Consider the following 27,825-nt stretch of genomic DNA (forward strand, 5'->3'; position numbering starts at 1 on the left):
TTTCTTGCTATTGCTACATGGTGGGGATGGTCGAGCTGTTCTGTTTGGGGGCAAAATGTAAAGTCTTTGGTGAAGTCCAAGCAGAGAATGAGGGACATCCTCCCTGGGAAGAGGCTGGGAATTGCTGCATGTCACTGCTAACCACTTAGGGGTGTCCCGTGTACCCATTTTATATGCCCATGCACAGGGCCCTCATCGGGGGGACCGGAGGGGCTGGGTGAGACACGGAACTGGGGCTGGCTGGCTGGGGGAGGTTTGACTTAGATACAGCATTTTTTGTGTTTTAGATCAGAAATTCTGCAGAATCTGAAGCCCGGACACCTTTTGGTCTCATTAAGGGTCACGCCTACACAGTGACAGGGGTTAACCAGGTAGGTGACAGGGACCCCTGTTGACAGGGTGTGGGGACAGACTCCATAAAGCTATTTAGCACATTGCAGTTGAAAGTGCACTTTCAGACATGACAGAGGATGTCTCGTCCATAGAAGAAAGGCTGGAATTCCAAACAGCAAACGGGAGAGAGAGAGAGACCCGTGATTCCAGCACAGTACAAACTTGTTCAGCAGCTGCGAGAACATGGTCTTTGTTTTTTCTGTTCTTTTCTTTTCTTCCCTGATTCCACATCAGTCCTGTAATAGTCAGAAACAGCACCAAGAGGCTAGATGTCTCTATGAAGAGACTTAGTAGTCAGAATTGCTCACACGATTATGAAGGCTGAGAAGTCCTGCCACCTGCAAGCTGGAGCCAGTGGTGTAGTTCCTGTCCATGCCCAAGAGCCTGAGAACCAGGAGAACCAATAAGTCCCAGTCCAAGAGCAGAAAAGGACCAAAATCCCGGCTCAGCAGTCAGGCAGAGAGAGCAAATTCTCCCTTCCTTTGCTTTTTTGCTCCTTTTGGACCTTCAGCTGGTTAGATGGGGCCACCCACAACGGGGAAGCTCATCTGCTTTACTCAGTCAACCAATTCAGATGCTAGTCTCATCCCGAAACACCCTCGTGGACACACCCAAAATAACACACAACCAAATATCCAGGCACCCCATGGGTCGGTCAAGTTGACACAAAATTAACCATCACGAGTCCTATTCTCTGCAGCTGTACTTCAGGGTGGAACTAATCCCGGGAGTGGGGGGGCACCCGGACCCCACGGGCACCCCTGTGACTTCCAGCAAGTGCTTGGTTTGGAGGAGTACACAGGAAAGAGGAGGGAAGAAGGTGAGATGAGAGAGGAAGACGAGAAGCAGAGGGTTGCACCCTTGCAGGGTCAAGTTCGGTGAAGCCCAAAGTACCTGCCTTTGGGTTAGTCTCAAATCCAGGGGGTAGAGGACCCGGGCACCTCCGTCTCCTGCTGTGGCTGCCACGTTCTAAGCGACATGCTCCAAAGGACTGGGCAGCGCGGGGTGCAGAGGGAGCCTGTGTCTCCCCCTCAGCAGGCAGTGTGAGCACGTGTCCAGGAGGGAGACGCAGCTGGACTCTGCAGTGTTAGCCACCTCCTCGCCCCTCTCCGTCCACACGCGCCTTCCACTCACTCACTAGAGCAGGTCTGTGATTCCTAATGTCAGATCTTCTAAATATTATTCCAAGTGACGGCAGAAACCTTCCCATCCGATGACACTCTGTTCAACTGTGTTTGCTTCCTCTCCACCTGTATGGACTTCACCTCCCTGCACATTTCAGGGAATGAACCTCTTTCATGGGGCACGTGGCCTCTCGAGAGGTCATATGAACTTAAATGATTTTGCACATTAAAAAAGACAATTTGTGCCAAAGACCGGAGGATAACGTGTTCTGAGAATAAAATTCCTGGTTAATGGGTGAATCGAAGTCTTTTACTCTCACCCTTTTCCCTCCAAAACCTCTGTGTGCATTGGTGCTCTTTCCTGCTCTGGGCAGAGCCTGAGGACTGAGTCCTCTCTCTGTACTGGCTCAAGGGCTCTCCGTGTGGCAGCAGAGACCCTCATGTGACACCTGAAAGGGGGAGAAGATGGGATTTAGAAGACTTAGAAGTGGGTTTTGCTTACTGCAGTTGTTTAAATTCCCAGCACTTGCTTATATTCTGATCATTCATCTGGGAGTAGGTCTAACTCAGTGTTAGACCCCTGACTGTGCTGGATGCTGAAATACACGATAAATAAGACTTGGCCTCCGCCTCTAGGGGGTTCCAGTCTAGAGAGAAAGCTCAGTCTTGGAAGATTCCTGTGGATTCGCTTCTTGTTAATTACAATCACACTTTATTTCCCAGATGCGGCATAACCATTCTGGGGTGATTAATGTAACACCATGTTCAGTAGGAATTAGGAAATCCTGAGGGCTAGTTAAGAATTGATGAGTTTTGACGTGTCTTTAGTGTGTCAACAAGTTTTCAGAAAAGCCAGCGGCAGCTAGAAAGGACCCCCCCTGGAGCTCACAGATGGATTTACCATCTCACGTTTCTCTAACGCTTTTCCCTTTTAGGTAAACTTCCGAGGCCAGAAAGTAGAGCTCATCAGAGTCCGGAACCCCTGGGGCCAAGTTGAATGGACCGGGCCCTGGAGTGACAGGTCAGTACCCCCCATCCCTCTGGCCGGTCCCCACCTTCTTGCAGTTCGTGGGGTGTAGGACCAGGGCTGGCTTGTGCACGTGTGAAGAGAGAGCAGCCTGACTATGTTTCTTTCCTGGCTCCTGTTCAGGGAGGGTCCTGTCCTGCTTCTGGGCCTTACTTCTGCCCTCAGGGCCTCCATGCCCTCAAACTTGAAGACTCACGGAGCTCTTTACCTTTCACATAATTGTATTATGTCAGTGACTGTAGTAATACCATGGGGAGTTTTATATCTCATGATATGGGGAAGGCTCTATCCCAGTTATGAAGAGCGTGTGTGCGTGCGTGTGTGCGTGTGTGTGTGTGTGTTGGGTGGGGGTGGACGTGGCAATGAGTACTTTAGGTGTGAGAATCCCTGAAACATGGCCAAGCAGGTCACTAAAGGGTTCTCTCTCATGGTCACTGAGCACTGGCCAGAGGCCCAGCGGCCCACAGTGAGATAGAGGAAGCTCAGCAGGAAATTCATCCATCACAGAGCAGCCACCGGGGCTATTTGGCCCCCGATTATAAAGAAAGGACTGCCTGTCTTATATGTGTTCCCTCCTTGTTTCCTGGGAAACGGCCTAGGTGACTGGGATGGGGGGTGTTCTGGCTCAGGCAGGGCCCCCAGAGCTGTCCCCTCTCCTGCCCACCCACAGCTTGGGGGGCCCTGGGGAGCCTGGCAAGGAGTCTGGAACTTCAGTAGAACTGAGCAGTGTTTGTGCTCAGCTCCCACAGAGGCACCAGCCCCCCATGCACTGGTGTGTCAGGGGCTTTACTAAGCAGACTCCACCCACAGATGCACCACGCACCGCAGGCCTCCCTGTCGTCCCCGCCGCTGGGCTTCTGCCTCCTTAGACCCATCAAAGGAGGGAAGAGACCAGTCTCCCTCTCCTGGTAGAAATGGAAAGAAAGAGATAAACCCAAATTAATGAGATTGCCTCATATGGTGAACAGGCTTCTTGAGTCCCTCAGTTTGGGGAAAGCCGTCTGTAAAAGGGCTGAACACCTTTCCCTCCTCCTGGGAGACATGCAGAGGAAGAAGTAAAGGAAGTGCATTTTCACCGGGTCGAGGCTGAACACAAGCTTCCCTCCTGCTCCCACTCAGCCTCGGGGTGACGGAGGGCTGGTCCACAAGCCGGTCCCTGACCCCGATCCTGCTGGGAGAACAGGGCTGAAAGCGCTGCTTACCTCCCAGGCCCATGAGGTGTCTGGGGAGGGCCTCTTAGAAGATGGTGGTCCTGGGTTCTGCTCTTCCCCAAACTGCAGAGATGTTCTTCCTGTGTCCTCCCCACCCCCGCCCAAGACAGAGTCTCCGGGTGTAAGTGAGGTAGACACGTCGCTTATAGCACTGCGGTGATGGTGACTCAATTTGAACTATTTGGAGGTGGCCATGGGGGTCACAGAAACTCAGTGGACGTGGAAGTGGAACTCCTGAGTTTGCAGAACAATGGGCGCTGTGACCCTGAGCCCTTTTGTCCATAGGTGGGCACGTCTACCTGGCAGAAGCTCACCTGGCTTCCCAGTGTGGTCTTGTAAAGAAGGTACTTGGTATGTTTAATGTCAAGCACAGGTGATCATGAGGTATTATCACCACTCTTCAAAGTGGCAGCTTGTAAACCAAGAGGAGAGGTAGAGGCAATGTTCCAGGTCCCACATCTCAGCCCACTGTGGCTTCTCGTTGGGCTTCTTCTGCTGCCCTGTTCATGTTCAACTCCCCGTGACGGCCCCAGGAGAAGCTTCTGTGGAGGAGGGTCCAGTGGTCCTGAGGACCTTTTCCCATCATTTGCACTTGGAGACGTGCTTCCCCACCAGCCTCTCCACCCTCTGGCCCATTTCCAGGGCCCTGATCGGGATCAATTCCCTACATAACGTGGATCCTGGGTCCTAGGGAAGCGCAGGTCCCACCCCGAGGCCAGTGTCGTTCCCACTGCTGTCCGTGACCTTGTACCTAACACTGGCTTTGTCCACTCCTAGTTCTTCTGAGTGGCATTCCGTTGGCCCAGCCGAACAGAAGCGCCTGTGTCACACTGCTCTGGACGATGGGGAGTTCTGGTACAGTGCTCGTCTCTGTTTTCCTTTCTGTATTAACTCCATCACAGGTGTGAGTGTGTCCCACTGCCCATAGGTGTAAGAAACGCTGCTTTTTTTCTTCTAACTTATTTTCTTTAATTTTATTGGTAAATCAAATACATCTGTCTCAAAGCCCTTATATTGACCCAGGTTGGCAGAGAATTTAATGTCACCTTTGGGGGGCTCACCCCATCTCCAGGTTTAAGAGGCTCAGGGGAGTTAGCGTGATTCAGAAAATATGGGGCTGAGCCTCTGGTCTCCAGCCCAGCCTCCCTCCTCTGAGTGCTCCACCATCCCTGCTTGCATGTGAATTCAAAGACAAGCAGCCCTGATGCTCACTCCCTCCATGCCCAGCTTTTCAAGGGACCCATAAAAACAGCTACCTGAGAGTGTCTAAAAATACAGACCTAATTGGGAAGGAAACATTCCTAACCTGGACTTTCCACAAGGCTGAATCTCTGTATAACTGAAAATTTTAATAAGCCTTCATCTCTGGAAGCTTTCTTCAATCTTATTTCTTCCTGTTGGGTCCGGAAAGGGTTGGTGTATCCAGCCCTGCAGGACCACAAATTCTTTCTTTCTTTTTTTTTTTTTAAAAACACTTTTTTTTTTTTCATGGCTGCATCAGGTCTTAACTGCAGCACACAGGCTCCTGAGCATGCGGGCTCAGTAGTTGCAGGCTTAGTTGCCCCACGACATGTAGGGTCTTAGTTCCCCAACCAGGTATCAAACCCACATACCCTGCACTGGAAGGCAGATCCTTAGCCACTGGACCACCAGGGAAGCCCCCAAACCAGTCCATTCTTGTCTGAGCTCATCTCTTTCTTATAACACCTTATTAAATACAACATACAAAAACCAGCACACAGTAATATTCCAGTTCCTTCTCTTCTTTTCCCCTCGAGCGCAGCCTCGGTGGGCATTTGTTCTGTCTTCAGTATTTTTATGTATTTTAAGACAACAGTTGTAGTGAGTATTTTTGCTCTTAATAACATGGATATCTATTTCCCAGCTCCAATATTCCCTTGCATGCTCCTGCCCAGCTGCTAAGCTAGTATTACATATTTTAGATTCTGCTGTGGTGGTTCCACTCTTCCAGGTACCAGTGAGTCCAGGTAACACCAGCTGCCGCAACAAACAGACTCAAAATGTATAGACTCAAATGCAATAAAGTATATTTCTCACTCATTGTAACAGTCCAGGAGGACATGCCTACTGTGTGAGTGGCTCTCTCCATGCAGTGATTCAGGGACTCAAGCTCCATCCTTCATGTGGCTCCACCATCCCCTGGAGTCACACAGTCACCTGCAGGAAGCCAGCAGGAGAGGAAGAAAAACTTTGGAGAAGACATCACCACTTCCTAAAAGCCTTGACCCAGAATTAACACACGCCACCACTTTCATCCCACCCTAGCTGGAAGGCCCCATCTGGTGAATGAGCTTGGTGTCCTGCTAGCCATCTGTCTCAGGAACCATGAGTTCATAAAGTAGAAGACATTGGTGGAAAACATACAGGGTGTCTGAGAGACTGACAAGCTGCTGAGCTGGAAATTAGACACATATTGACCTTGAATGTTGAGTCCTGTAGCGGGCTCATGAGTTACATGAAGAGAGCAAAACAGAAGAAAGGTGAGGTCTGGAATTCGGATTCTCCCACAAATTGCTGAATAAGAGCAGGAGGTGGGAACAGAGTTTGAGAGGCTACCTGAGGTCGAGCTAGTGGAAGGAAAGTCAGGCCCAGAAGGAAGGAGAAACAGGGCAGAGGAAATGAAGAAACCAACAGGGAGAAGCCCAGCAAAGGGGTGTGCCCTGTAGACGACCCACTGCCCAGTCCCACGGCACAACCGCTCTTCCAAAAGGAGCTGCACCTGACACCTGGGGCTGAAACTGGCTGGGGCAACACGTGGTACTAAAACTGTCAGCACTCTGAGTCTGGAGCTTTTCCTCTGGGAATCTTGACATTAAAGCCTTTCCAATCTCTTTCCGCTTTTATCTCTCACCCGCCCACCCCAGGATATACTCCCCAAACTCTCCCCTCTCTCATTTACCAATTCCTACTTGTTACTGAATCATTTGCATTCGCATTCCAAGGCTGTCATTTCCCTACTTCAAAGGGAAAAAAGTCTCTCTTGACCTCCTGAAACCACCAACCCCTTTCTCTCCTGTTTGCTACACAAAAACTCAGTTCCTCTCCACCCTCCCTCTCTTGACTCCCCTCAACCGTGCCATGGGCCCCACCATCCACTGAACCCGCCCTTGCCAAGGACACTGCGGACTCTGACTTTGCTAAATCTGATTGTCTTGATCCGTCAGCAGCATGTGACATGGCTCTACCTGGGCTCCTCCTCAGTGTCCTGTCCTGGTCCCTCCCCAGTCCCCTAACCTGTTAGCGTTGAAGGGCTCCAGGGCTCGGTCTGTGGACCCCCGTCTCGCTGTCTGCTGCCCATGTTTAGGGCATCTTATCCTGTCTCAGGAGTTTAAAGACTGTCTTCACACTGATAACGCCCAGTTCCGTTCCCCCCGGGATTCCAGATCTACATCCTCACCTGCCCGCTATCATCTCCCCTTAAACATCTCATCGACAGGCCAGTTAACATCTCCCAAACGTGCTTCGGCTCTCTCCTTCCAGTTGCTCGAACCAAACACCTTGATTCCTATCATTCTCTCCTTCTCCACATCCAATCCATCAGCAGGTCCCATAAGATCTACCTTCAGAATATGTCTCAAATCTGACCTCCACTCCCCATCTCCCTCCTACCAGCCTGGACCGACCCACCCTCATCTCTCACCTGGACGATGACACTAGCTTCCTAACTGGTGGCTCTGCTTCCGTCTGCATCCCTGAAGTCTGTTCTCAGCACAGCCGCCCCAGGGCCCAACCCTCCTCTGTGTAACATCTTCCAGGGGCTCTCCACCTTGTCGGAGTCAAAGTCAAAAGCTTTATGGTGACCAACCTGTCCCACCGTTATCTTTGAATCTTATCATTTGCTGACACCTTCTGCCACCTCGTTGGCACCCGGTGTTCCATGAGCACATGAAGAAGGTATCTGTGTCAGAACTTTGCTTTCTACTTGCCTGGAACCCACAGAGAGCCACCTTTCCCATCCCCCACGCCTCAGGCCTCCATACCTGATCAGAGAGGCCTCTTTAAAGGCCTGTTTGAAATAGTCCCACCCTCACAGTCTCATTCCTCACCCTACTCGAACTTCCGTGCAGCGCTTGTATATAATCAACCTGTATTTTTTACTTGTTTAAACTTTTTCCACCTTTTCCTTACTTTTTGGTGTGTATTTTCCATCTCCTCACACCATAGGTCTCCCTGCTCCTTGAGGAAGGAGCCAGCACTCGACGCTGTTTATTAAATGAGTAAATGAATGTATAGACCGTGTCATCACCATCACCCGTGATGCACCGTCTCCACCTCGTTGCAGGATGGCATTCGGGGACTTCCAGGCCCACTTTGACAAAGTCGAGGTCTGCAGCCTCACTCCTGATGCCCTGGAGGAGGATGCTATCCACAGGTGGGAGGTGACGGTCCACCAGGGAAGCTGGGTGCGGGGCTCCACGGCCGGCGGCTGCCGCAACTTCCTGGGTAGGTAGCTTGCCTATCACTCTCTCTGTCATTGCCAAGTGTCCAGTCCAGTTGCTGGACATCGGTGGATCAGGGCCAGGACCCTCGGGAAAGGGTAGAGGTCGACAACAGGATTTCAGGGGTGACCAGGAAAAGAGGGCTACAAAGATTGAGCAGGACGTTAGGTAAGAATTGCTCAGGGAAACTCCCATGTTTTACCACTTAAGTTATTTTCTGTTACAAGTAATAGAAAACACAGCTCATACCAGTTTATAAGTAAACAGGATGTATTGTCCTCCATAACTGGAAAGTTCAGAGGAGAAGCAGGACGTCAGGCGTGGTCCTATCAGCCCATTTGTTTGTGATTCTCTGTCCTGCCCTCTTCCCTCTGTTGACCGCTTCCTCTGTCTGGTTTTCTTTATAGTCACAGGAGAGCCAGCAATCTCCTGAGCCCTCACTCACACACTTGGCAGGAGCTCCCCATGGTCATTAAACAAAAATCCTCAACGTCCCTCTAATTGGGAGCTCCTGGAACTGATACTGCCTGGTGAATGCTGCAGCTGATTGGCTTTGTTCCAGGTCTCCATGGCAAGGGGGACTAGCACAGATTACTCGGAGCCCACCCTTGGAGCTGGGGGTCAGGTCCATCCTGCTCAAATTGTGCAACCACTAAGCAGATGCTGGGGCATTACCGCAAGCGCATTGCCCTCTCCTTTAAATGCCAAGTAGAAAAATAAGACGGTGCACGCTGCAGCCGACGAGCCCCAGAAGAATGTCTTCAAAAAGCTGTTTGGAAAGTGGTTGGAAAGAAGGTGGAAATGGAAGAGATTACAGGAGATTCTCACAGGAGATTACAGAAAGGAGGGGAAGAGGGGGTGGGGACAGAAAGGGAAGAACGGTTTTCCCAGGTTTGGGAGGATGTGGTGGGGTGGATAGGGATGTGTGTGTGTGTGTGTGTGTGTGTGTGTGTGTGTGTGTGTATGTCCTTCGTGGGTTTGTTTGTTTTTTAAGGAAGGGAAAATAATCTTCCTTTTTCAATTGGCAGATACTTTTTGGACCAATCCACAAATAAAATTGTCCCTGACTGAGAAAGATGAGGGGCAGGAGAAATGCACGTTCCTCGTCGCCCTGATGCAGAAAGATCGAAGACAACTCAAGCGGTTTGGTGCCAACGTGCTGACCATCGGCTACGCCATCTACCAGGTGGGTGGGGGCAGTCTGCTGTGGAGAGTCACATCCGAGTTCTCAACTCTCAGCTCCTCCTTGGCCCCACGCCTGAGAGTCAGTGGCCTGTCCCCAGACTGCATGCGAGCCGCCAAGACCAATAGCCCTCCCTAGAGAAACGACCCCCTTACTCCCCACGGCAGTGCCCCAGCCAAGACGGACACCTGAACAAAGACTTCTTCAGATACCACGCCTCTCAGGCCAGGAGCAAGACGTTCACCAACCTGAGAGAGGTCTCCGACCGGTTCACGCTGCCCCCTGGGGAGTACGTCATCATTCCTAGCACTTTCGAGCCCCATCAGGAAGCCGATTTCTGCCTGCGGATCTTCTCGGAGAAGAAAGCCATGACGCGGTGAGTCGCAGGTTCAAGAATCCCCCTCCACTTAGTGGTTCGTTGACAGGGAAGTCACCACTCTTCCCTCTCCTATGACTTCCCTGAGATCCCAGGCTGGGGGCTTCCTAATGCATTTGCAAAGTGGGATGTGTGTCCATGTTAGTCCTGCTTCTCTCTTCCCTCAAATAAACCGTTACAAAGTTGCTTCCTCCAGCCGCTCCCAGAATCACGGTGACAAGACCCTCCTGGCTGGAGCCCTTCATTTTCCAGACCTTTTAACCAAGAAGCTCCTGCAATGGGAGCCACATTAAGGGCTCCAAACTCATTTCTGTGCACGATGAAGGGGGTGGCTCTTGCAAGTTTCAAGAATGACACTTCTTTCAGCTCCAGTTGAAATACATGTTAGCAAGTTGTTTTGAGTTGGTCTCCTCCTATTGATGTGATGCTATGGGCTGAATGCCTGAGGCACAACCTCGGCCTGTACTATTTGAGGTGAGCCCCCCCGCCCCGCCCACAGACATTTCCCCAACCAGAGCCAATGTTCTGGCTGGACCAGCCCTTGCGATTCTTATAATGACTGCAAGACGCCTCAGCAACAACCATCAGGGAACTTTGAAAAATAAAATATAGTATTCACGGGTGCTGGAGGATACATGGCCTACCTGGGGCCACACAGGGACAGGGGGTGGGGGAGAGGACTCCGGGGTCTGCCTTGACTGAGATCAAGGGTGGGGTGCCTAGAGTTTCATAGGTTCACCCTTAGTGAATGTGAAACGTAAGAGCTGGAATTAAAGCAGGGGAAGCAAAAGGCAAGTGGTCAGTCAGTCAGTTATCTGGTCTACCAGAGCTTTCTAAAACAAGGGAACTTCAGAGTGGGGCCGCTAGCTCTTTGTCCAGTTGTGTGGTGGGCAACGTATTTATTCCAGATGGATGTCTTCGAAGTGGCTGCCTTGGCAACCAAAAGCTTAATATCAGGCACTTACATTACAATCAAAAAAGCTAATTGCCTGGCGCTTTCATCATGCCAGTCTGACTGCTGTCCTACCTACCTGACATTCTGCCAACTCTTCTTTGCAGTGTCTTAGCAAAAGTATTTTGCATCAGGTACTTCTATGGAAAAAATTTCCCATTACTGCCCGTTAGCAATTTTTTACTCTGTGGCAGAGGGAAAAAGGGATTCGAGATACAAGAATCCATTTCTCAGGTCACAGAGAATGGCAAAACCTAGGAATTCTGTATTTAAGTCAGATCAATCCCCAACAAAAGATCAACCTGAGATAACAAGGTAGAGACAGCTGAGACTCCGTGGGCTGCTCTGGTTTTATCTTTCGTCTAGTGGGAGAGTGTGTGCTGAGAATACAGTCATCCTTGCTACCTGCAGGGGAGTGGTTCCTGGACCCCCATGGATACCAAAATCCTCCCACACTCAAGTCCATAGTCAGCCCTCTGCACACGCAAGTTCTGCAACGGTGGGTTCAACCAACCAGGGATTGTAAACATCATACTATATTTACTGCAAAAAATCTGCCTATTTTGACCCCAGCAGATCAAACCTAGGTTGTTCAAGGGTCAACTGCACTCTCAACTAGAAAGTCTGGTTGGGTTTCCCAAACCAATACAAGAGACATGTTTATCATCTGCTCAATTGAAGCAAGAAAGTCTCTAATTTTTAAAAACTCTGCTGGAGAGCTGTCCTCCCGTCTTCTCCCAGATACTAGTACAACCTGAGGATGAACTTCCCAGGATCCGTTCACACAAAAGCACCCATTCGGATGGAGACAGGTTGGTGACCCTTGCACGTGGAAGAGGGAGAAAGCCAAGCTGTTCCAACCTTGCCTTTCACATTCTTGGTCCCATCGGTGGGGTGAGGTCCAAGTCCTCGGAAGTGGTGGCTTCTAGGTGGCAAAGCCAACTCCATATTCCCCGTTGCCCTGAACCAGATACTCAACCTGCTGTGTTGTGGCATGTGGGCTCCAGAGCGTGTGGCTCAGTATTTGTGGCATGGGCTTAGTTGCCCCGTAGCATGTAGGATCTTAGTTCCCCGACCAGGGATCGAACCTGAGACCCCTGCGCTGGAAGGCGGATTCTTAACCACTGGACCACCAAGGAAGTCACTCCAACAGTTTTTATTTGGGAGTGCTTCAGGTTTGAATTGAGAAGAGTAGATTCTTCTGAATGTTTTCAGTAACAACAGAAGCTGAAGCCTGCCCCAACGTCACTCCTTTCTAAACACTACAGGTTCCCCTAAAGATTTGAACAGCAAGTAAATCTCTTTGCAGTTATCTTTCCTCTTTTCCCCCAAATAAACACACAACCCACTGCTCCCCCACCTCCAGTGGCAGCAGGATTTACTTCTACAGGAGGGACAGGGACAAAGGATGCTTTTCCAGGACCAGTCTTTTTGGTTCAACTCAACTTGCTCTATAATCTTCTAAAATTCCCTTATGAATAGTTAAACCCTCAATAGGCTGAATGACTGTCTCCAGTGATGCAGAGTTTATGGGGAGCGTGTCATGAAACTGCTTGGCTTATAAGACCTTGGAGGTTCTGCTATTCTATTGAATATGTAACACTTCATAAAGAACATCTCTGGTCAAAGCACATCCAGGAAATAGGAAATGACTGCTGGTTTGCTTCTTTCACTTCTGGAGGTCTAGGGTTTGCAAGTTCTCATTGGGTGATGGCTAAGCCACCTCCCTCTCCTTTTCATGCTGGGCAGAGTCTGAGTGATGAGGACAGAGGGAGATCTGGACACAGGTCTGCAGCCCCATGAAATGAAATGTCACAGAGAAAGGAGGGCTCCAATGGGACAGAAACTTCCACACCTCTGGACCCTATGGTGCTGCAGATTCTTTTTTTTTAATTAATTAATTTATTTATTGGCTGTGTTGGGTCTTTGTTTCTGCACACAGGCTTTCTCTAGTTGTGGAGAGCAGGGCCTACTCTTCGTGCGGAGCACGGGCTCTAGACATGTGGGCTTCGGTAACTGCGGCACATGGGCTCAATAGCTGTGGCTCAGGGGCTCTAGAGCGCAGGCTCAATAGTTGTGGCGCACGGGCTTAGTTGCTCCACGGTATGTGGGATCTTCCTAGAGCAGGGATCGAACCTGTGTCCCCTGCATTAGCAGGCAGATTCTTAACCACTGTGCCACCTAGGCACAGTCCCAGCATGGAGGAATTTAACCCACATTCAGTCAGGTGCTTTCTGCCCCCACAGGGACCTGGATGGAAGTGTAGACATCGACCTTCCTGAGGTGAGCCTTCTTGGTTACCTTGGAGGGTGGGGCTCAGTGACATCTTTGAACTTGTCCCTCTAACCATAGCATCATTTAAAACTCTGAAGTTCAGGGAATGGTTCTGTGATCAGGTAGGTAAACACCTTGCTTCTAATCTCCTGGAGAACGACTTGTACCTTCCAAGCTCTCCTAGCCCGACAGAACCTGGTGTGAGAATGAGGTAGGTACTTGCTAGAAAGCTCTGTTTGGAGTGATCTTTCTTTGTGCTACAGACTTGCTCTGTTTTCTGAGATGCAACTGCTTCTCCCAGAGGGGATGGAATATCTTTAAAATGTACCCAACTTAAGAAAAACAAATGATAAAAAGAACATAAGAGAGGCAGGTACATTCTTTTTAAAAAGATCTTTCTTTTTTAGATTCTCAGGGGAACACATTACTTCTTCCCTGCGTTGTGTGTGGGGGTGGGGTGGGGAGGAGCTGATTTTATACTTGTCTGGGGGCTGTAAGGTTTCTAAGAGGCACTGAAGGGTAACGGGCACTGAGTTGCGGCTTGTTAATGGGACCAAAAACAGAAGACAGAACACCCATAACATGGACTGAGCTTTCCAACGCTCCAGTTCCCGAGCTCCATGCTAGAAATAGACTCCTGCCCTCAAAGACAGATGATTAAGCAATTAATTAGTCGTGAGTGATGAGATGGAGGAGGTCCAGAGACCCTAACTCAGTCAGGGGTCAGGCCTCCTTTAGGCAAGAAGGACTCATAAAGTCCTTCCAGACGCTCTTAAAAAAGGCTTCACGAGGAGTGGCGACCGCATTCGTCATGCTACAGGCAGCAGCCAGTTCAGAGCTCAACTGCAGAGTGCACAGTATCGTGTGGCTGGGAGGTCCTGGCTTCCCCATGGGGCGGCACCACCTCCGCCTGGGGTTCTTCTTTCCTGCTATTTCAAGTTTCTTTTTGGGGGGTTCAATGCAAGTTTCTCTGGTTAATTTTCAGCCTCTGAAGCCGACTCCGCCTGGCCAGGAGACAGAGGAGGAACGGCAGTTCCGAGCCCTGTTTCAGCAAGTCGCCGGTGAGGTAGGCTGCTCTTAATCCTCTGCAGTGCCCACCTGGGGATGCAGTAAGGTTGTTGTTGGCAGCACTTCGCAGATGCTGGGTGCCCGAGCCTGGGTGGAGCTGGTTGCAAAGCGAGACCAGTCCTGGTTATTCAAGGGGCCCTAAAGACTGTCTCCTCTGCACCATCTTCCACCCCAGTCCTGCGCTGTGGATGGAGCAATAGCACCCCCAAGGAGCTCAGACCAGTCAAGGAAGCCTTAAAGAGGTGGCTTCTTTGAACTCTGCCCAGAGACCGCTGCCTTTAGAAATCGCTGCTCTCTCCGCTCTGGCCAGAGGTGGTAGTGTTCAGGGAGGCTGCCGTGTGTCCATCAGCACCAGAGGCATGGCCAGGCCGGCCACGGGGAAGGAGAGACTGTCTGTGCCCCACTGGCAGCTCTTCATACCCCCCATTTCCATCCTCAGTTGCCCAGCTTTGTTGCTGGAGGGCCCTGACCGTTCCTGGGGGACCTGGGTTTTCCCTGCCCCTGCTAGGGCATCCATCGTCCTGGAAACTGCCCCATCTGTGTTCCCTGGAAGCTTCTCCATTGGAGACCAAAAATAAAATAAGCCTGATAAACCAATTCAGGGCAAGGTACTAATGACTACGTGAGCATCCTTCCTCCAGTCAGGCTCTGAACTGTGGAAGAGACGTGTCACCTACACCTGGGGGATGAATCCCTAATGGTGGGATTTCAGGCACTGAAATAAACAGGCAGGTCAGGGTGACCTGGGGACCACAGTCTGGGCTGGAGAAGAGTGGGTCCCATGTGCCTGTGTTTAAAGCCCAGCGGGCTGTGGCCATCTGTCCTCCCTCCCAGGGCCCACTGCAGCCCTGCGCTGGGCAGAGCTTGCATGGGAAGGAGGGGGAATTCCCAGCTGGGGTGCCTCCACAGCACTGGCCTCGGGGAGCTGCCAGAGTGAGGAGACAGGTGGAAGAGCCGTGGAATTTGCCAGAAATGGAGACCTGGGTTTGGAGGAGAAGGGGGGAATGTTGCAGATTCATTCAACCTTTAGTAACATCCAAAAGAAGCCTCTAGAGCTCAGGAACTTGGTCCTGGGCCTGCTCTTCTTCCGAAGAGCCGGATGACCAGGCTCAGGGCTCCATCTCTCTGGCCTCCTCTGTTCTGTCAGGGCGGGGGTTGCATCAGTGAGTCTTCACTAGGGCTGCACATCCCAAAGCCTGCTCCGCAGACCTCAGACGCTCAGGGGTAGAGCCCAGGCAGGCAAGTGTGAAAGTCACCCCCACAGGCGGTTGCGTTTCCCACTGCTGGTTCAAAATCCTGGACAAAAGAGTCCTACATCAGCGCTCCTCAAACTGTCCTGGACATAAAAGTCACCAGGCCCTCCTGGAAATGCAGGTTTCCGGGCCAGGAGGTCTGGCATGGGGCTTGAGACTCTGCATTTCCAACAAACTTCTCAGGGCGGAGGACGCTGAGATTCAGTGGGACTTAGTGGCCCGCCTTAGATCAGTGGTTGTGAAATTCACCCCTAGCGGTTTTGAAAATAACCAACGAGCCATATTCCCAAGTCTTCTGATTGAAGGGGCCCTGGGGGGAGCACCCCCACCCCATGTGGGGATTTCTTTAAAGCTCTCCAGGTGCTTCTGCCGTGCAGATGCTTGGAGACTGAACCCCAAACTTCCTGCACCATGAGAGTCATCTGGGGAGCTTCAGCTCATGGACTGGGGAGGTTTTCCCACCCTTCCTGGTGGGGCCCACAGATCCCTGAGACGGGAGTGGGCGCAGGGCCTCCAGCAGGGTCCTGAGGGCCTGATCTAGCGCTTGAGCCAAGTCGAGCTCAGAACTGAAAGAAACTCTAAGAGAGAGGGTGCTAAGGCCATCAAAAGCAATTGTCTCCACTCCAACAGGACATGGAGGTGACAGCAGAGGAACTCGAATACGTTTTAAATGCTGTGCTGCAAAAGAGTAAGTGCTCACGCCCACTACCCCCACCCCGCACCCCTGAGGGCCCCCGGGGATCCCATGGAGGGGACGTGGGACACGTGATGGACGGCCTGCTGCCTGGGTCTCCTGTAGCCGCCCCAAACCCTCTGTGCCTCAGAGCTGCAGACCTGCTTTCCAGCGCTGACTTTCGGTAGACTTTAAAAATAGCTTTCATTTCTTGATTACAATAATGATGCAAGTTTATGGTAAAAATTCTAAAAAATGCAGAAAAGCCTAATGACAGAGACAAAAATCACCACTAATCTCACTACCCATAAGTAACCACTTTAATATACGTGTGTGTCTGTGTGTATGTGTTTGGGTACCAAATGTGTAGTCTGTGTGTGTGTGTGTGTGTGTGTGTCTGTATATATATGTACACACAGAACAGGTATTAAATTATAGATGCAATATCATTTTTTGAATTAATAGCTTTGAGATTTACTTTGCATACTATACAATTCATCCATTTAAAGTCTGCAACTCTGCTAAGTGAAGTAAATCAGACAGAGAAAGACAAATACTGTGGAATCTAAGAAATACAACAAGCTAGAATATAACCAAAAAAGCAGCAGACTCACAGATGTAGAGAACAAACCAGTGGTCACCAGAGGGGAGAGGGAGGCAGGGAGGGGCAAGATAGGTGTCGTGGAGCTGGAGGTACAAACTATTGGGTAAGAGAGGCTACAGAGATGTATTGTATGACACAGAGAATATAGCCAAAGTTTGTAATAACCGCAAATGGAAAATAACCTTTAAAACTGTATAAAAAATAAAAACAATTTTTAAATACACAACTCACATTTTTTTTAGCATGTTCATAGAGTTGCACAACCATCACCACGATCAATTTTCATTGCATTCAGAGCATTTCATCACTCCAGAAAGAAACCACATACCAGTAGCATTTACTACCCTACTACCCCCTCCCCAGCCCCTGGCAACCATGCATCTATTTTCTGTCCCCATAGATTCGCCTGTTCTGGACTTTTCATATAAAAGGAATTGTATAGAATGTGGTCCTTTTGGACTGGCTTCTTTCACTTAGCATGATGTCTTCTAGGTTCATCCAGGCTGTAACGTGTCAGGACTCCTTCACTTCTTTGTGAGGCTGGATAACATTCCATTGTCTGAATATGCCAGGTTGGGTTTATCCATGCCTCCTTTGATGGGCATTTGGGTTGTTGCCACTTTGTGGCTACTATGCGTAAATGCTGCTATGAGCATTCGTGCACAAGTTTTCATGTGGTCGTATGTTTTCATTTCTCTTGGGTATACAGCAGTTGCTGGCTGGGTTAAAAAGAAACTTTGTATTTGCTTCTTAAGAAGCTGCCTATTTCCAAAGTGATTTTTTTACCTTTTCGCTAGCAGTATGTGAGTGTTCAAATTTCTCCAATAATTTTAAACCCTGTCTTTTAAACTTAATTTTTATGAGCATTTCCCCAGCTCGTTATATGTGCTTCAAAGCGTGACTCTTAAGGTTGGTGCAATAATCCGTCACATGGACATAACCTGTTGTCCATACTCTTCTATTGGTCATTTGTATCATTTCTAAGTTTTTGTCATTACAAGTAACCTGATGATAAAAATCTTAATTTGTAATTCTTTGTTTGGGATTCTTGAAACTCAGAATTTCAAGATGGGAGGATATCCCCATTTTTAAAGCTTTTTTCATATTTTACAAATTTCCCTCCCCAAAGGCCATGTTCTACTCTCACCCGCATCTTAAGAGTGACCACATCTCCACCCTCACCACCCTGGATCTAACCACCCTATTGGACTTTCAGCAGATGGGAATAGGTTTATCTTATCAGAGGTCAACTGAATTCTGCTTTTTTGTGTGATTTCAGAAAAGGACATCAAATTCAAGAAGCTAAGCCTGATTTCCTGTAAAAACATCATTTCTCTAATGGACGTATCCTTCCAAATATGTGAGCAGAAATACACGTTAAGTGTTTTTCTATAATGCAGACTTCCCTAGAATGTGGAAAGCCTTTTTCACAGAGAATAACCAAAGCCTGGGAGACGCTGGTGCTAGAATTAGAACAAAATCAAGAGGCACAGACTGGCCAGTGAGGGGAATGTTTGTGAAGGGACTTGGGGATCTTGTTGCCACTTTGGGGTCCTGTCCAAGGGAATGAAGAGTTCTTCATATATGGGTTTTCAACCCTTCTGCTGCCCTCCCCCCTCCCCCCTCCCCCCTGCCCCCCCCTTCACAGATTCATGGCTTAATAATTAAATCCCCTCCCTCAGAGCCCTGAATCTATGTCACCCATGTCACCCATGCCAGCCCCTTGCCCTTCTCCTCTGCAGCCCAGGAGCCTTGGGTTGAAACGATGCTCACGTCGTCCTTTCTTCCTTAATGCACTCTGCACAGACCAGTGGCAACGGGAAGCTAGAGTTCGGTGAATTCAAAGTGTTTTGGGACAAGCTGAAGAAGTGGACAGTATGCAACCTGGCCAGTGCATAGCCTCTCGGGGACTGTACAAGCTTAGAGCAGAAGGGGATTTTATTTTGCTTTAGTTTTAAATACTTATTTAATTAATTAATTGATTGATTGATTTTGGCTGCACCATGTCTAAGTTACAGCAACGCGAGATTTTCATTGCAGCATGCAGGATCTTTAGCTGCGGCATGAGGACTTCTTAGTTGTGGCATGCAGACTCTTAGCTGAGACATGAACCAGGGGTGGAACCCAGGCCCCCTGAGTTGGGAGCGCAGAGTCTTACCCACTGGACCATCAGGGAAGTCCCAGAGGGAGATTTTAAAGGCCCAAGTGCTGCTGGACAGAGGATTTGTATTTGAAAGAGTGGAAGGGCAGAAATCAAGATGGAATTCCTGTATTTACTTCCCATACTTATGGAAGTACCACAGGGCTTCCACCCAAAATGAAAGGAAAACAAAGGGACCCACATTTTTGGAGGCCCCAAGCCTACCATTGCCTGGTGAGGCCTCTCTCCCCTGCTTGGGCACCATTACTGCCATCAAAGGAGCCTCAGCAGGGGCTTTTTCATGCTCACATTCTCAGTGCCTCTGCTCTCCCTCTACAGAACCTTTTCCTTCAGTTTGATGCTGACAAATCCGGCACCATGTCCTCCTATGAGCTGCGGACCGCCCTGAAAACCGCAGGTAAAGAAAAGCCTGGGTCGCCAGGCATGAGCCGTCTGAGTGCCATCTGTCTGTGACGGCCACTGGCCTCTCACAGCTCGGGGAGGAGGCTGGACTTTGATCAGAATTAATACTCCTTGAGGGCAGAGCCCAGCCTCAGGTTCAGGCCTGCTCCCTCTCATCAGGGCACAGGTTTTAAATCCTTGTGCAACATTGGCAGGGATCTTTGAAGTGTATCCACCAAGGATGAACTTAGCCTGATCCCTAGAGGCCTCAGCCTCTGGCCAAGTTTCTGGCCGAGGAGAGTTATATGTGACTTGGGTGGCGAGCTCCCAAACCTCTAATTTCTGCTTTCAGATGGCAATTAACACAGACGAGGCAGGGCGTGTCCATCCTGTGGTTTGGGGTCAGGTTTGGGGTACACAGAGTTCATATACCCATCTGCCAGTGTGGCCCTGTCTCTGGCTTTGTCACCAACAGACTGAATCCAAATCAATGATTCCGTTGTAGTTTATACCCACTTCCTGCATGAAGGATGGGCTCCAGGTGGCATTGCTAACCCTCTGGCAGTCACGGCCAGGGCAGTCTGAGTCTTTGGGAGTCAGCTGTCCTTTGCACATGATAGTCACTGCAGCCCACACCCTGCCAGGCCACAAGGCATTTCTCACAACGCGTGTTCACAGACACGCCCCTGGGCCCGTGTTCCCTCCCAGGTAAAACAAACATCGGGAAACGCTATCAGCTTCATGGCCTGATAATGGGACAGAGTGTACAAAATTAGGAGCAGCTTGGGTCCTGTGTGATGGCAAAGAAATAAAATTAATTATAAACGTGGACAGCGCCACAGGGGAGAAGGGCCTGATCCTCTTAGGGGTTGGGGTCCTGGTTTCTAGGGCAGGAGGACAAAGCAGGGGACAAAGGGAACCTTTCAGAGAGGGAGGTGTGGCCACATCTTTCTTTTCCTGACTTGGGGAGGGGGAGGGGATCAGGTTGCCACCCCCCGCCCTCCTCCAGCCCCATGGAGAGCAGATGCAAGGATTCTGGGCATCGCCTGTAGCCAGCACTACTGTGCAGACTCCAGAAACCATGCCCTGCCTCTGACCGGCCCCCTCTCAGTCTGGAATGGGGAATGAGGACACAGGAAGACCCCGGGCAGGATTCTAAGCAATACTTTGAACATTTCCTGGAAAGGGAGCATGCAGGCTGACATGGAAGAGGACAACGCCAGTTAGAAATCAAAACATTAAGCATTGAATCTATAAGGAGTGTTACTTTCTCTAAAGCCCTCATTCAACCACTGAGCAAAGTCCAGAGAAGGGCAGCAAAGCATCCAGGCCCAGGTTCTCACTCCATCGTGGGCGTGTGTGGACGAGCCCAGCACTGGGTCCTTCACTGAGGGCCACAGCATCTACTCTGGGAAACTCGGTCTCTAGATCCCTCAACATCTCTGGGTTAAAGTGCCCTTGAGAAACATCCACTTACTGTGGGTGTCCTGGCTGGAAGCCCCCAGGTCCAGCAGGGGCTGGCAGTGGAGCCCTAGAAACACAGGGTGGCTGGAGGGGGACCAGGCGTGGGGCTTAGACACTGTCCAGCATCAAGTTCCTCCAAACAATGCTTCCTGAAAAGTCAGGGAGACCCTATGGGTGACATGGGGTCAAAGCCACGACCCTGAACTCGGTGAACTCAGAAGGTGCAGTTGTGGGTTCACCCGTGTTCCCCCCCACACACACAGGATGCACTGTTACACGGCATCCGAGCCAAGGGCACCAGGTGGGCACTGGCTCCTTTCACTGGTCCAGCCCTGGGCTGACGGGTGCTCCCGAAGGTATGCCCTGTGGGGCTCAGCCAGAGCAGCCATGCCTCCTCCCTCTCCCGCAGGCTTCCAGCTCAGCAGTCCCCTCCTGCAGCTGATCGTCCTCAGGTACGCAGACCAGGAGCTCCAGCTGGGCTTCGACGACTTCCTCAACTGCCTGGTCCGGCTGGAGACTGCGAGCCGTAAGTGTGCAGCGGGACTGCGTGTTCCTTGGCCCCCGGGAGAGCCCATCTCCCTCCAGTCACCTTCCAGAAAGAAGCACGTAAGAAGCAACCTGCTGAGAATTCCAGCAACGGCAGGCTGAGCCACCCCCGATCTGTGTGCCATGTGATAAGCCGAGGGGTAGGGGTGGGGGTGTCTTTCCTGCAGTGCATTTGGGACATTCTCCATCTGTTCACAGTGTCTTTGCGGGAGGGTGACTGGGTGGGGATGGGGTTCCTGCTACATATCCAAAGAAAGGCCAAACCCCATCACAGTGCACAGAATCGGAAGAGTCTCTCTCCGTCTCCCTCTGCCCCCTCCCTCCCTCTCCACCCCTCCATGTTTTGTAAGCCCTAGACACTGACCCTGTTGCCTCAAAGAAGCTCTGTTACCCCAGGAAGCAAGAGAGAGAGATGAGGTGCAGGTGGTCCTTAACGCTTGCAATTTATAGCCACGCACCCACCACTGGGGAGTCAGTCACGCAGCTGAAGCTGAACGAAGCACGTCCGGGGCGTGTAACTCAACACCAGGGTGGCTGCTGTGGGGGTGCCACCTGTGCGGGTGCCCCACAGATGCCCACGCTTGGTTAAACGCTCTGGGGTCACCATCTTGCATCGTAATAATTTTTTAAAATATTTATTTGTTTTGGCTGCGCTGGGTTTTAGTTGTGGCATACAGGATCTTTAGTTGTGGCATGTGGACTCAGTTGCAGCATGAGGACTTCGTAGTTGTGGCATGCATGCTGGATCTAGTTCCCCGACCAGGGATGGAACCCAGGCCCCCTGCCTTGGGAGTGTGGAGTCTTACCCATTGGACGGCCAGGGAAGTCCCTTGACTCTTAATACTTTTTTAACAAGGAGGGGGTCCCACGCTTTCACTTTACACTGGGCCCCACAAATTATGCAGCCAGTCCTGCTTGGCACTTTCTAAAGTGTGTTTACTGGGTGACTTCCTGCTAAATAAAAGTAGGGTCTGTGCTCCTTGGTTCCATGGTGGGGAGCTCCCTCTGCTTCTTTCGGGACACTTAGAACACACAGAATTACCTGTTTGAAGCATGTCTTTACCACTAAGCTCCAAGAGAGACGTACTGAGTGCACAAGCAAGGCCCTCGTGTTGACTGATGGGGATGATGTCTGAGGCAGGCGGGCAGATCCTAAAGGGCCTGGCCTGTCACCTCAGGGGCCGGGCTTTTTCCGGGTACGGCCAGGAGCTAGTGAGAGGTGCGTTTTAGAAAGAGCCTCCTGAAAGACAGTCATTTATCAGACTTACGGTGCGATGAGAGCTGACCTAGAGATAATGAGGTTTGGTCGCTTCTCTTCTCTCAACTGCCCTTTTCCATCCTGAATCCCCTGAGGCCCAGTCCTTTCCTGCAGGGGGTTCTCAGCTTGTCCTTATAATCGAGGAGTCCTAGGGAGAAGGCACTCAAAACTGAACATCAGGGACTTCCCTGGTGGCCCCGTGGTTAAGAATCCGCCTGCCAATGCAGGGCACATAGGTTTGATCCTTGATGTGAAAAGACCCCACATGCTGCGGAGCTGCTAAGCCCGCACGCCACAGCTATTGTGCCTGCGCTCTAGAGCCTGCGAGACACAACTACTGAGCCCACGTGCTACAACTACTGAAGCCCGCACACCTAGAGCCTGTGCTCCACAATAAGAGAAGCCATCGCAATAAGAAGCCTACGCACCGCAAAGAAGAGTAGCCCCCGCTCGCCACAGCTAGAGAAAGCCCGAGCGCAGCAACGAAGACCCAACACAGCCAAAAAAAAAAAACAAAAAAAAACAAAACTGAACATCATCCACTCCCGGATCCTCACGTTAGATTCACCATCTGGAGAGCTTTCAAAATCTCAAAGCTAGGGCTTTACCCCAGGCTGATTTTAACTTTTTATTCTAGAAATTTTTGCTTATACACCTAAGTATAAAGAATGCTAACCGGTCCCCATGTGCCCTCCACCCACGCCTCTCAAACCCTGCCCCGTGACAACCCCGGGAGAGCGTCCAAACCTGTTAATGACCAGGCTGCCCAGACCAATTAAATTAGAATCTAGGGGGTGGCAACACAGCATCATTTTTATCAAAATTTCCCAGCGGTTCCAGCACCTTCTACCCAGTTTCAACAGTTGTCATCTTGCTAATCTTGTATATGACCCCTTAATATGTACTTTTTTCTGAATTATTAATAACAGATCTCAGAAATGTGGTCCTTGCATCTGTAAACATCCCTGTCAGAGAGACTTTTTTTGACATCCTCCTCCTGCCATTTGCACCCTCACAAAATTCTCAGTGAGTCCTCAACATTGTCTAAGACCTGGCCCACGAGGAGGGCCCCCAGGTCGCCCCGGGATGCACTCACTGCATGTGGCTGCTGGGTTCTGTCTCTTTTGTTCTCTGGCAGCCCCTCCCCCTTCTTGTTGTATTTGAAAGCTCCCAGGGTGACTCTCAGGTAAAGGCAGCGTGGACTGGTTCCACCACTTGACCTAAGATGGGGAGACTGAGGTCAGGAGAGGAAAGTAACCATCTTGGGTTATTCAGTGCAGCAGACAGGCTCTGTCATCGACCCCAGCGCTGCCTACGTGTGGGACCACCCAGTGCTTGCCTTCTCTAAAGGGACTGGTAGAGACTAACAGCTTTCAAGACTCAAGCAAACCTTTATGTAACTGTGCTTTTTTTCTGGGGAGAAGGTCCACGGATTGCAAGGGCTTTGTAGCCCCCGACAGTTTAGGTAGGGGAGATGGTTCGGATCCAGGAGCTGGCTGGCTGACCCACATCCACTAGATGAAGAGACCCACTCCCTGATGCTAAGGCCACCGGCTTCTGCCATCTCAGGAATCCCAGAGGCTCCCCCAGTTGAGAGAAACCCCATTCCCTAGCCTGAGTCTGGCCGCCGCCCTAGAAGATGCTCGCCTCCTACCAACAGATGGAGCAGCTCCCCACCGGCCCCTCGGAAGGCCCCTCAGTCATGGGGAAATCACTAGGCTTGTTGAGGGAACTTGTCCACAATGATGCCTTCCTCATGTCTCTCCCATCAGGGATATTCCAGGCTCTCAGCACGGAGGACAAGGAGTTCATTCATCTCAACATAAACGAGGTAAGACCCAGCCAGCCTTCCCGCTCAGGGACCCCCCGGGGCTGGGCAGAGGCCACACTCCATAAATACTTGCTGAATGCGTGATTACATGTGAGTGTCCACATCTAGCCTCGGGGTAATAGTAATAATGATATTGCTAGTAGTTGTGAGGCACTATTCATTTAGCAGTCAGTAGACTCCTACAGTAGCCCTTTGAGCTAAGGACTAGTAGTGTCCCCATATTGCAGGGGTGGAAACTGAGGCACAGAGAAATTAATCTCTCAGAAGGGTGAGTGAGCAAACCCTGCCCTCTTGTCCCATCCTCCTGCCACGTGGGCTTCTCAGCCTCCTGCCCTCTGCCTTCCAGCGTTCACTTCTTCTTGTTCACGTCTTCCGGTGTGTCTCTCAATTCTTGGTGAGCATGTGTGTGTGTGTGTGTGTGTGTGTGTGTGTGTGTGTGTTTGCACACACTTCAAAAACCCTGAGGAATACACAACTTTTGCCAGTTGCAGGGGCTGATCACAGCAAAAACGGTGGAGGGGAGAGAATGGGTCAGTTTCCGGCCTTGGATGAGGGGGGTCTCAGGAGTGGATAGCCCTCCCCCGCTGCCCACGAGTGTGGTCTGTGGACCAGCAGCGTGGCCCTCACCTTGGGGAGCTTGCAAGAAAGGCAGGGTACCACGTAGTGATCACAGTCAACAATACTGGGTTGTAAACTTCAAAGCTACTAAGAGGCTAGATCTTAATTGTCCTGACGGCAAAAAAAAAAAATGATGATGTGACGTGACGGAGGTGCTAGCTGACACCACAGTAGTGATCACCTTATGATATATCAGTGGATCAAATCAACACATTTACACCCTATACTTGTATGATGTTATGTGTCAATTGTACCTCAATAAAAGAAATCAACAAAATAAAAACAAAAAAAGAAATGCAGAGTACCGCCCTCCCCCCCCAGCCCCTCGTGAGACCGGCTGGATCAGCTCTCATTTTAGCAGGATGCGCACTAATTCCTAAACCCACTAAAGTTTGAGAACGCTGGTTAGACATTCCTCTGCCCAAAAGTGGTGGGGTGGTGGGGGCGGGGTGGAGGGGAACTACAGGACACATTCCTTCAATGGTTCCATAATTTTTATTTCCCTTTTTTTCCTTTCTCTCCATTGCTTTCTGTCCAGCTCTGCTTTCCCTTGGACCTAAGGGTGGAAAAGCCAAGCAGCCGGTGTTTCCTTCCCCATCTCTGAGCTCTTTCATCTCCCCACACATTTCTGTGCCCACACGGCACACATTGCCTCACTTCCAAATTCAGTAGTAACCTTGGATGTGGGTACCATTTTATTGACTATTCCAAGATAAAGAGATGGATGACGGCATATATTAGACAGGGGATGGAGCTGTCAATCTCTGTGCTTCAGTTTCACCTTTTGCAGAAAGAGATCTAAGCCTTAATCTCACACCAGAAGTTTGGTTTATAATAATATCATGTCACTTAGCAATTTATTACATTGACGCATCACTAATTTTCTCATGTGTGTCCCAGATTCCTGAATACGTTGTAATTTCACTGAGAACAGAAACTGGACATTTTTCTTTTCTGGTATTCTCTTTCACCTTTAGCATGTACAATGCATTCAATAAATATAACTCCTCTGATTGATAACGTATAGAACACCCCAGGGAGGCCAAGGAAAGATGTACATGCTCAAAATAGTCCCTTATGAAAACAAGACCCCTATACCCACCTTTACTTCTCATTTACCTCAAGGTTTTGCCACCAATAAGTATGAAGAAAGTGTGGGAATTGCTGTGTGTCTATAGTGCAGGTGGAGAGTGAGCAGGTTTGATATTCAATAGCTCTTAGCTAGTCAAAGGCCCCAAAGTACCAGAAGCATGGAAGGAAGCATTGCATTGCTTCAGGTTCTAGGTGTCACTTCCAGCCCAAGTGTCCACAGGAATGGGGCTGGAATGAGCTCTGTATCCCCATTTCCTCCTCCTCAACAGGCCAAGTCATTCTGTTGTAAGCTTTTGCCCTGGATCCATACTTACCACCCTCCAAGACAACAGGAAAAATCTTTGAGTCCTCCCCCTGTCCTTCTCCCTTTAAACCTGCCATCCTCAACTCTGGCTGCAAGTTAAAATCGTCTGGGGAGATTTAAAAACCTCAATGGCCTGGTCACATCCCAGACCAATAACATCCAAATCTCTGGGGGGTGGGACCCAAGCGTCGGTATTTTAAAGAGTCCCCTGGTGAGTCCAATGTGGGGCCAAGTTGAGAGCCACTGTTTTAAATGCCGCCGCCCCCCCCCCGCCCCCACGGCCAGGAAACAATTCTAGCTTTCCTCTGCCTGACTTGGCCTCACCTGCAGTTACTCTGCTAAAAGTAACTTCCTCCACCACAGCCCTAGCCTTGTCACGTGCCACACCCGGGAAGGAGGGCAGAGATGTTGCCCCAAGTCACCACATCAAGATGAGAAGGCTGGGGGGTGGGGGAAGGAGGAGGCAGATGGCCTTGGAGAGAGGAGGAGAGGAGGAAGCCCATCCACTTCTCCAGCAGCTCACTTGTAAAAAGCCCAGATACCGACTCTGCTTCCCTTTCCTGCAGCCCTTCTCTGACGGAGGATCACCTCTGTCCTCAACGTCCTCATCAAAGAGGAAAAGGCTCTTATTTTATACTGCCCTGCCCAAGGTGCCCCAAGGTGTCTCTTCAACAGGGAGAAAGCACGTTTGTCTTACTCTCACCATCCGCACGTGACTTGAGCTCACTCAGGAAAGGCTCAGGACCTCTGGAAAACTTAAAGTGCTGAGAAGTAATTATCTTTTTTTAATGTTTCCTGTTGAGGCGGAAGTCCATGTTTGCAGCCAGATGCTCAGATGGTGGAGCCCCTGTGGCGAAACCAAACTGGGGCTGCCCAGGAAATGGAGGGATGACCATTCTCTCTCTCTTTTTATTCCCAGTTCATCATCTTGACAATGAACATTTGAGGCTTCCCTGGCAGGGATGCACCTTGTCCAGCTGCATTTTGGTTTGGACTGTGAACTTCAGAACGTCCCCAGGTGTAGATGCCTGGAGCCCTCTCTCCTTCCACTATCCAACCCTCTCATCCCCCACCACCGCACCTCCTGATCTCGGAAGAATGAAATGGACTCAGTGATGGTCTCTGATTTTGTGTTCCTTCTTTGTAAAATCACTGCCCTGAGATGGCTGATGCCAGCACCTGTGCCTCACAAAACAGGTTCAGGCATCGCCAGCAATTCCTCCCCCTACTTTCCCCACCTCCTCCCATTACTGATTCTTCAAAGTGCAACTCAGTGCATAAAGACCGCCTTAAATGTAGCTTCAATTATTGTTCTCAACCATCCTCTACAGGACAATGCTTTTGTGGCTTGAGATGACAAGGAAAAGGTGTGAGGTCATAATTAAGCATTGTTCTGCATCGAGGGCAGGTTTCCTTACTGGGGAGAACACCAGGGAATTCTGGATGCTTACTGGTAAGAGTAGGACAAACTTCTCCAAGAGCTGGAAACTAAGACAGCCTCTGTCTGGCCCAGACATTCTTTGTGTCCAAAGCTTTGGGGTCAGAAAAGCCAAATGCAATACTGTTTCTTCT

At 50.3% G+C, this 27,825-nt stretch overlaps 1 protein-coding gene across 3 annotated transcripts in view; it reads left to right on the plus strand.

Annotated features, from left to right (window-relative positions):
- CAPN9 (calpain 9) overlaps positions 1–27,251 on the plus strand; it is a 46,890-nt gene extending 19,639 nt beyond the window's left edge. For 2 of the 3 annotated variants that reach the window (XM_057735483.1, XM_057735485.1), the window contains 15 exons: positions 288–371; positions 2,453–2,538; positions 4,533–4,610; positions 8,059–8,219; positions 9,244–9,401; positions 9,566–9,774; positions 12,973–13,009; positions 13,986–14,066; positions 15,952–16,009; positions 17,878–17,942; positions 18,405–18,473; positions 19,078–19,156; positions 21,014–21,130; positions 24,181–24,239; positions 27,173–27,251. In XM_057735483.1, the coding sequence (XP_057591466.1) occupies positions 288–371; positions 2,453–2,538; positions 4,533–4,610; positions 8,059–8,219; positions 9,244–9,401; positions 9,566–9,774; positions 12,973–13,009; positions 13,986–14,066; positions 15,952–16,009; positions 17,878–17,942; positions 18,405–18,473; positions 19,078–19,156; positions 21,014–21,130; positions 24,181–24,239; positions 27,173–27,199 (1,368 nt within the window). In that variant the 3' untranslated portion in view covers positions 27,200–27,251. The remainder of the gene's footprint in view (positions 1–287; positions 372–2,452; positions 2,539–4,532; positions 4,611–8,058; positions 8,220–9,243; positions 9,402–9,565; positions 9,775–12,972; positions 13,010–13,985; positions 14,067–15,951; positions 16,010–17,877; positions 17,943–18,404; positions 18,474–19,077; positions 19,157–21,013; positions 21,131–24,180; positions 24,240–27,172) is intronic. The other variant, XM_057735484.1, reaches the window with a different exon arrangement.
- Positions 27,252–27,825: the final 574 nt, after the last annotated feature.

The sequence above is a fragment of the Hippopotamus amphibius genome, chromosome 5, assembly GCF_030028045.1.
Source record: "Hippopotamus amphibius kiboko isolate mHipAmp2 chromosome 5, mHipAmp2.hap2, whole genome shotgun sequence".
Classification (NCBI taxonomy): Eukaryota; Metazoa; Chordata; class Mammalia; order Artiodactyla; family Hippopotamidae; genus Hippopotamus; species Hippopotamus amphibius.